The following is a 9,922-nucleotide window of genomic DNA, read 5'->3' on the forward strand; positions in this document are numbered from 1 at the left end:
GTGGGGAGTACAAATTGGTTTGGCTAGTTCGAGTTGCTGGCACAACTCTATGTCTGGTTGGAGAGGCCGAGATTTAATTAATTCAGAAGGCAAAGCCTTTATCCTATTCTCCTTGAGCTAAAGTCACTTAGACTTCGCCCAAGATCTTCGAGGTAGATCTCCAGGACCTTCACAGACTTGTTCTTCGGTCGTCCACAGTCACTCTTAGAGCTCAGAATTGACACCTAACCGTCTAGTGGATGCATAGTCCACAAGAGTAATAGGTTAAGTTAAGTTTCGACTAGTTCTTCAGTGATGCTCAATCACTTGGCAGATTTTAGGCTCTGGGGTTTTTCCTCCCTTAGGATTCTCTCAATCTCTTTCGAGAGGATTGGTTGGTCTGACAAACTCTCGTCAATTCTTTCTGGAGCAGCCAATCATCTAAAGTTGAAGTGGGGTGGCTATTTATAGTCGGCGCAATGCCAAGGTTTGAAATGACCAACATGGGTACTTGCCACCTAACAGACAACCGACACGTGGAGTTATTGTAGATTTTAAAAGCGGCCTGTGACTTACTTGCAGCACAAATCAAGTCGACTCAACTGCACCTGATTCTTCTTCGGAGTCCTGAAGAACAACGTCTCGGACTCACAGAGAAAATCACGGCGCACGAAGAGATTTCAAAGTCTTCACTTGAAGAGGTTTGGATTAAGCATACATCAAAGACCTAGATCTCAACTTTCACTTAGACTCCCTTAATAGTACGGTTTGCCCTATGACACAAATAGAAGAAAATGAAACTAGAAAAAACAGTCTTCACTACGCTTCATTATCCTCTCTGTGAGCTGATTGTTTCTCGAACAGGCAATCCCAAAGTATTCATTGTCATCACAAATTTTCGGGGTCATAACTCTCATGTTAAACCAAATCCTCAGGGACTTTCACCTATGTATACTCACACATTAGTACCTTAACTATTTTGTCATTAATCATCGAAAACCCTCTAGGGGGCAGTAGATGCACTTACAGAATCTGTGGGAGTGCATTGGGTATGAATAAGAAGGAAGAAACAACAATGCACATATGTGATCTTGAAGAATTGGCAACATGCATATGAATAAGCACGTCACACATATTGTAGCACAATATCACAGAGACTTGAGTTTACAAATCATACATGAATCATCAGAGGAACTAAGAAGCGTATATCAACTTAGGTTGCCCTCCCAAATACATCTTGAAGATTCTAATCATCATGTTCTCCCTCTTTGGCATCAAAGCTAACCAATAAGATGAGGACATAGGCACTAGTCGTCCCTGGCGCCGGGCGGTGAAGAAGTTGAAGGAGGCGCATCCAGTTCTTCAACTGTGTAATGCTTCTTCAGAAGAAGCCAAGAGCGCTTAAGTGCTTCTTCACTGGCATGTTGATTGACCTTGACCTTAATCATGTTGTAAAGTTGGTTCATCTCAGAAAACATCAGTTTATGCTCCTTCTCAAGATTGTCAGTTGCTACCACTTCTGACATCCCCGTTGGCACCAGTAAACTTCCTCTTTGTACAAAAGGATTGGTCTTCAAGCGCATATCAATGAGCCCATTCTCTATGAGAGACCGGACGCATCGATCTTTTGGAGCATGTCAGCTTTGAACGGTCTGGCGCCCCTTTCCCTTTTGGCACCCCAGACGCGGAGTAGATGTTCGCTTTTATCCGCATTCTCGTGGACCAAGTTAAAGTTTCCACCCATTACTACGGGTGTCAATACTGATGCCACTTCCTCTTCTAGCTCGGAGAGGAATTGCACTCATGTTTTTTAGTGCACCAGTAAACTAGTTCGCCATTTTAAATGAATTAATCTAAAAGTTGTGATAGTTAAACTCATTTATGTAGTTTCTGTTTTGTTGTCCTCTTCACTTTCTGGTAGCAGCTTGTCTGCTGATTACTTTCTCATAAGTTACACCACATACTTGAGCAGGAAAAAGTTGGAGGAAAAGTAATTCACCGTCAAGGGGGTGTTATATTTCTCTTTCGTGGCAGAAACTATAATTACAGGACTCGTCCAGTTTTTCCACTTATGCTCTGGAGACCTGCAGCACCGATGTACCCTCGCCTGGTCAAAATGGTGCCGGATGGCTTAACTTCAGACGAGGCAACACAAATGCGCAAGAGAGGGCATCAATTAACACCAATTTGCAAACTTGGTAAAGATGTTTATTTTCCATGTATGTTGCTTTGAACCATACTTTAAACATCGGATGCTCAGTAGATAACATAGTAAGGAGAAAGAAGAGCCCTCCCGCAAAAAAGGCGAAAGCAATCCGAAATCACAAGTTGATGCATGTTGCATGGCTTATAAAATATACCAGTCAATTACTCTAATACGACAAGTTGATGCATGTTGCATGATATATTATTCATTGTTCAAAAAATAGATAAGAAAAGAAGATCTCCTAAACAAGGCCAAAGTAGTCCTTGTTGCACAATTGTATGCCCTTTTTTTGGTTCTACCTTCTACGTTGTACTTATGTTAAAAAACAATTAAAGATGTAATGCCTGTGACCAAACTCAGTGTAGAGTAGACACTCATACTTGCTTTGCCTCAACTGGTTAACTTGCTATGGTTTGGTCCTACAGCCATACGTATGGCGAAAAAACTGGATGATATCTGAATTTTTTTCCCTATTTCCTATAGCCTTATTCCAGCTTTTCTGAATTTTCTTAGTACGGTGTATATCATATATCCATATACAACATTTTGATCTGCACGTTTCGATTGTATGGTTGAGTCATTGGGCCATATCCTGTTGCTCGTACCAGAGTCCTCAATTCGTTTAATTTTGTACAGGAAAAAATGGTGTTTATGCTAACCTTGTGAAGGAAGTTAGAGAAGCATTTGAGGCATGTGATCTTGTCCGAGTTGATTGCTCAAGTCTAAACAAAAGTGATTGCAGAAAAATTGGAGCTAAACTGAAGGTTTGATTAATCTGTTGTATTGTGTTGTTATATGGTTGTTTTGTTCAAAGCATGAGTAACTGTACCTTGCAGGATCTAGTTCCGTGTATCTTGCTGTCTTTTGAGTTTGAACATATACTGATGTGGAGAGGAAATGATTGGAGATCATCTCTTCCTCTGCCAGAAGTTGTAAGTGATCAACATCCGTTCTATGGTGAAGAAAAAATGAATAAAATGGAAAATGATTCAGCAACTGTTCCGACTTCTATCGAGGTGGTCAATAATGCAGCATCTGTTTACAACAGCATCTTGAGTGAACGTGAACGTTTTCTGGAAGATCCCTTGAATCCTAGTCTTGCTAATGATATGGTGCTAAGTTCTCCATTTACAGTCCCTGGATTGTGTAATTCTAAGAGTGTAGCTGTAACTGAAATCTCAGTTGTTGGTCCATTACAACTTTCTACTTCAGATACAGCGATTCCAGCTCTTACGTCACAGTTTTATGGCCGAGGTATCCTATCAGGCAACAGTGAAAATGGAGATCCAGTTCAAAGGTCTCCTGTTGACTCTGGGAAGTCTGAACAATATCCAGATGTGGTAGAAACTTCCATTTGTCCGACGAGCAGGAGTGATGTGGTCAGCAAATTAGAGACTACGAGGAAAATTAGTAAATATTTGAATGGACATGATGGTGTAAAGAGTTATTCAACCATGTTATCCTGTGTGGAGGGAATGTTACTTCTTTTAGAACAGGCCACATTAACTGGAAGGGTAAATGTCTTGGATGAAAATGAGTTTGTTGATGCTGATGTGATTTATCAAAAGTCTGTTGCCTTTGCAAAGACAGCTCCACGAGGTCCACTTTTCAAAAGTGCACGAAGGAAGTCCGGCCTTCGGAAAAGCATGCCAGATAAGAGCGTAAGAGTAAAGAAGCATTCTATAGAACATGAAGAACCTAGTGATGTTGAAAGGAAATATGATGTCGACAGACGATTGGGAAAGCAGAGAAATGATCTTGCACAAGAGTTTCTATCGGATGTGGTTCCACGAGGTACACTGAGAGTGGATGAACTAGCGAAGTTACTTGCTTAGATATGGCTGCTCTTTTAGTAACAATGACGGCATGCAAAATATGCATACCCTGTACTTTGACATGGTCAATGGGTGCAATGGAGCATGTATGTCATGCCGTGTTAGTCCAGGGCAGGATAGCGGCTGGAGGGAGGAGGAAGATGAACCAGCAGCCTTGGATTGCGTTGAATTTCAATGGCAAAACCGAAGGAAACTGAACTTGCCCCTCAATTTTTAGACTCAAGAATTGTTTAGAAGTACTCAGTCAATTGCGTTGGATTTCGTTGGATTGCGTTGGATTGTAATGGCAAAATCGAAGGAAACTGATTTTTGTATTCTTCACTGGCGACATTTAGGCGGAGGGTGTGATGTTGGTGAAAATAAAATTACCCTTGTTCTCTTCCCACTGTGACGGTGCCTTATCGGGTAGCGGTAGGGAGCCAGAGATGTCCACGTATTTGATCTTTCGGAATTTCGGTTTTCGTTCTTGTAGATGATTCCATGCAGATTTGACCAGTTATTGTTAGTGTTTGGTGCTTTTGTTCCTTTGATCTCTTTTGGCTTCGGTGCACTTCTCTGACATTTTGGTGAAGAATTTTGTTGGCGCCAGTTCTCTCTCAATTGTGTTTCATGGCGACATTGCCAGCAACTCGAGCTACAGTTCGAAATGGAGGAGGAGGAAGGGGATCGACAACTCGTCCACGCTACGTGTCAGGGACCTTCCCTAGCCCATACGTGTACTTGGGCTGGCCCTTGGATATCACATGGGCTGGGCCTGGCCTGCCACCATCGACTGCTACGAGCTACAAATAGCAGGAGTGGAAGCAACGGAGAATCCATCCACGTAGGATCACGAACCCGGCGGCGGCGGCTCTCTGTTCTTCTACGTCGGTCCCCCTCCTCTACATTGGTGTATCCATGTCTCTTATAATCACGGCTAAGACAAGAATTCTTGTGTGAGTGCTATAGATCGTGTGATACATATATCTGGTATCTAACATCTGGTATTCGGAGCCAGTCCTCCATCCCTTTCCGCCCCAAATTGTCTCTTCTAGTCATTGCCTTCTTCCTGTTCGACAAAATGTCTAGCCACCAAACGTCCTCAGATCAAGTTCTCAGCATGGTGGTGGAGCAAGCAATTTATCCAATCACCGTTGATGTGATGTATTCCCTCTTTGGTCCCTTCGGTGTTGAGCGGTTGGTGGTGTATCCCCCAACAATATCAGAGGATGGACAACCATGTGTGGCGGCGGACATGCGGTTTTGTTCGGCACACGCTGCGGCGCACACGTTGGCATACTGGGATGGCCACTGCATCTACTTCCGGTGCTGTCGGCTACAAATGTGGAACGCAACGCCTGACGTGTTGTCCGCCCCAACCTTACCACCAACGCGCACGGCAACGCCGGATGCGTTCATGGCGGGCGATACTGCTGCCTCGGCACACTCCACCGTCTTGGACCCCTCAATCAACATCCCTACGGCGGCCAGCACCAGCACGCCGCCTCACGTCCTGTTAGACTATGTATAGCTTCTGTACCTATGTACGTATATGGTACATATTGTAACACAACCATTATATATAGTGAGATAAGCCACCCCTAGAGGGTCGTGCTGGTTCCCCAAAACTTATTGTCTTACATGGTATCACGCTAGGTTACGATCGCTTCCGCTTCTAAACCCTAATACCCGCACCGCCACCGCAGCCACCGCCGCCTTCAAGGCCGCCGCCGCGCCACCGATCGCGCCGCCGCCATGTCGAGCGCCGCCACCACCGGTTCCACTGCTGCGGGCTTCCTCCCGGCCTCTCTTGCGGCTCTGCTCAACCTCCCGCTCGATGCCGTCTCTGTTCCGGCTCCGATCGGGACAAGGAGCATCGGCTCCGTCTTCTCCACGCCGCCGGCGCCCTCGCTTGGGCGTGACCTCGTGGTCCACACCGCGGCGCCGCCGTCCGCTGCGGACTCCGCAGGCGTCGTCCCGCCGCTCCTGCCGCAAGCGGATCATACTGCCCCGCTGGCGGGGTTGGCGGCGTCCGCCCCGGCCGCGGGCCTTGCGGCGTCCGCACCGGCCGCGAGCTTTGCGGCGCCCGCCCTGGCTGCGGTCCCGCCTCCTCCCGCTTCGGTGCCTCCGGCTACCTTCATGGTGTTTGCACCCCAGGCAGCCTCCTCGATGGGATCGTCTTCGCCGCCACCGTTTCACTTCGGTCATCTCATCACCATCAAGCTCTCCGCCGACAACTACATCTTCTGGCGTGCGCAGGTTCTCCCGCTCTTGGGGAGTCACTACCTGCTAGGCTACATCGACAGATCGCTTCCCTGCCCACCCGCGCTGGTAGACAGCGTGCACGGTCCGGTCTACAATCCGGCCCATCGCGTTTGGACGGGGCAGGACCAGGCGAACCTCTCCTCCATCCAGGGGTCGCTCTCGCCGGCAGTTGCCGGCCTTGTTGTCTTCGCGAAGACGTCTCATGAGGCCTGGACCATCCTTGAGCGCACCTTTGCAGCGCAGTCCCAGGCTCGTGTCTCTGCACTCCGTCGTCAGCTCGGAGAGTGTCAGAAGCTTGACTCCACTGCCACTGAGTTCTACAACAAGGTCAAGGGCCTCGCCGACACATTGGCCTCCATTGGACAGCCCCTCACCGACTCCGAGTTCAACTCGTTTATTGTCAATGGTCTTGATGAGGAGTATGATGCCTTAGTCGAGATCATCAACGAGCGGGGCAACTCGACACCCATGCTGGCACACGAGGTTTTCTCTCGGCTCCTTCTCACTGAGCAACGGGTCGAGACTCGCCGCACCAGGGGCACTGGCTCCCTCTCGGCCAACGCCGCCACCAAGGGTGGCCGCTCTTCTTCATCACCCCGGTCTCCCTTGGGGCTGCCACCGTCGCCCGCCTCGGCCCCCCCACCTACTGCGACCTTACCGGGGGCTGGCGGTCCACGTGTGTGTCAGCTTTGTGGCCGCGATGGGCACTGGGCCTCCAAGTGTCATAAGCGCTTCCAGCGAAGCTTCCTTGGTCTTGGCAATGACGGCAAAGATACACGCAACAATGCCCATCAGGTCGCCATGGCTGATCGTCCCGCGCCGCAGAAGCAACAGGGACACACTCAGTCCTACTCCATCGATCCACACTGGTACATGGACTCTGGGGCGACAGAGCATCTAACCAGCAAGATGGGGAAGCTTCACACTCGTGAACCCTATCATGGCTCCGACAAGATCCACACCGCCAATGGAGCAGGTATGCACATCTCTCATATTGGTCAAGCATCTCTTCTCACTAGACATGCCAATAGGAGTCTTCAGCTTCGCAATGTTCTTCGAGTTCCATCTGTGACCCGTAATCTTCTTTCAGTTCCTAAACTCACACGTGATAATAATGTGCTTTGTGAATTTCACCCTTTTGATCTTTTTATTAAGGATCGGGGCACGAGGGACATTCTTCTTAGTGGGCGGTTGTGCCAGGGCCTCTACCGTCTGGAGCATCCTGGTGTCGCTCGTGTTTTCAGTGGAGTTCGGGTCTCTCCGTCACAGTGGCATGCTCGTCTTGGTCACCCGGCCACACCTATTGTCCGTCATATTTTGTGTCGTCATGAGCTTCCTAGTTTGTCTAGTCATAAAGATGTAGCAGTGTGTGATGCTTGTCAGCAGGGGAAGAGTCATCAACTTCCTTTTTCGGAGTCCAGTCGTGAGGTGAAACATCCTTTAGAACTTGTGTTTTCAGATGTATGGGGTCCTGCTCAGACTTCTGTCAGTGGTCATAATTACTATATCAGTTTCGTTGATGCTTATAGTCGCTTTACCTGGCTTTACCTTATTAAACACAAATCTGATGTGTTTGATATTTTTGTTCAGTTTCAAAAACATGTTGAACGTCTTCTCAAGCACAAAATTGTTCATGTCCAGTCAGACTGGGGGGGCGAGTATCGCAACCTCAACTCTTTTTTTCAGTCGCTTGGGATAGCTCATCGTTTAGCATGTCCACATACACATCAGCAGAATGGTTCAGTCGAACGTAAGCATCGTCATATTGTTGAAGCTGGTCTTACTCTTTTGGCCCATGCATCTGTTCCGTTTCGGTTTTGGAGTGATGCTTTCACCACTGCATGCTTTCTCATCAACCGTACTCCTACTCGTGTTTTAAACATGAAGACTCCCATTGAGGTTCTCCTTAATGAACAACCTGATTATACCTTTCTCAAGGTATTTGGGTGTGCTTGCTGGCCGCATCTTCGTCCATATAACAAGCGCAAGCTTGAGTTTCGTTCTAAGAAGTGTGTTTTTCTTGGCTATAGCTCTCTTCATAAAGGTTACAAATGTCTTCATGTTCCCACTAATCGTGTCTATATATCTCGGGATGTCGTGTTTGATGAGCATGTTTTTCCCTTTGCCAACCTTCCTGTGTCCATTGTCGAACCACCATCCCTGCATTCATCCTCTGTTGCTTCTGACCAATTTGATGATGTTGCATACTCTCCTTTGCTGTTACCTAACCATGGTGCAGGAACCGGACGTGGAGCTCGTTTGGAGCTGTTGGAGGATTCACCATCATCATCGTCGTCTTCTGGTGGGAACGTCGATCGCCCTATGTTGCATGGCATCGATTCGCGTGCCCATGCATGGTCACCCGACGAGCCCGTCGCGCCGAGCATCTCCACTGCTCGGTCCGTTTCGCCAGCGGCCGCCGAGTCGCCCGCGGCTCGGCCCGTCACGCCGTCTTCGCCTGCGGCTCGGCCCGTCACGCCGTCTTCGCCCGCGGCTCGGGTCCTCACGTCGCCTTCATCAGCGGATCAGCCCGCGACACCGGCCGCGCCACGGCCCACTATGCCGAGCTCGCCATCGGCCCGGTTTGTGATGCCGGAGTCGCCAGCTGCTTCGTCTGCTCTGCCGGTTTCGCCGGTGGGTCGGCCTTCTTCGCCAACCGAGTCCGAGGCTACCGTGACTGGCTCCTCGTCACCGGCTGACTCGTCAACGTCGCCGTCCTCCAGCCCGTTGCAGGCTGCTCCGTCGACCTCGGTGGTTCCTGTGTCCCGACCACATACACGCAGTCGCAGTGGCATTTTCAAACCTAAGGAACGTAAGGATGGTACGGTTGCTTGGTTGGCTGCTTGTTTGGCTGCTGCTGTTGCTGATCCATCTTCTGAGCCTCGCTCATATCAGGCTGCCCTGCGCATTCCACATTGGCGAGAGGCTATGGAGCAGGAGTTTCATGCTCTTCTTCGTAACAAGACATGGACTCTCGTTCCTCCACCACCACGGGTAAATGTTATTGACTCAAAATGGGTATTCAAAGTGAAGAAGCATTCGGATGGATCTATTGAGCGGTACAAAGCGTGACTTGTTGCTCGCGGTTTTCGGCAGCGTCATGGTCTTGACTATGAGGACACCTTCAGTCCTGTCGTCAAGCCTACCACTATTCGGCTTCTTCTCTCCATTGCTATTTCTCGTGGTTGGTCACTTCGTTAACTTGATGTGCAGAATGCTTTTCTACATGGATTTTTGGAGGAAGAGGTTTATATGAAACAGCCGCCTGGTTTCTCTGATCCTGATCGTCCTGACTATATCTGTCGTCTTTCCAAAGCACTATATGGTTTGAAGCAAGCTCCTCGTGCCTGGCATGCCCGCCTTGCCTCTGCCCTTCGTGCTCATGGGTTTGTGCCGTCTACTGCTGACACTTCATTATTTCTTCTACAGAAGCCAGAAGTCACTATGTATCTTTTGGTATATGTCGATGATATTATCCTTGTCAGCTCTTCTCAGTATGCTGCTGATGCTCTTGTCTGCTCTCTTGGTGCTGATTTTGCGGTCAAAGATCTTGGGAAGCTTCACTACTTTCTTGGAGTTGAGGTCACTTCTCGTGCTACTGGTCTTGTCCTTACGCAGAAGAAGTACTCCTTGGAGTTGTTACAAAGAGCTGGCATGC

The 9,922-nt window shown here is 48.5% G+C and overlaps 1 protein-coding gene across 1 annotated transcript in view; it reads left to right on the forward strand.

Moving 5' to 3' along the window:
- LOC119275936 (CRS2-associated factor 1, chloroplastic-like) overlaps positions 1-4,539 on the forward strand; it is an 18,610-nt gene extending 14,071 nt beyond the window's left edge. The window contains exons 3-5 of the mRNA XM_037556873.1: positions 1,952-2,177; positions 2,822-2,949; positions 3,022-4,539. Of these exons, the coding sequence (XP_037412770.1) occupies positions 1,952-2,177; positions 2,822-2,949; positions 3,022-4,020 (1,353 nt within the window). The 3' untranslated portion in view covers positions 4,021-4,539. The remainder of the gene's footprint in view (positions 1-1,951; positions 2,178-2,821; positions 2,950-3,021) is intronic.
- The last annotated feature ends 5,383 nt before the right edge of the window (positions 4,540-9,922 follow it).

Source organism: Triticum dicoccoides, chromosome 3B (genome assembly GCF_002162155.2).
Source record: "Triticum dicoccoides isolate Atlit2015 ecotype Zavitan chromosome 3B, WEW_v2.0, whole genome shotgun sequence".
In the NCBI taxonomy this organism is placed as follows: domain Eukaryota; kingdom Viridiplantae; phylum Streptophyta; class Magnoliopsida; order Poales; family Poaceae; genus Triticum; species Triticum dicoccoides.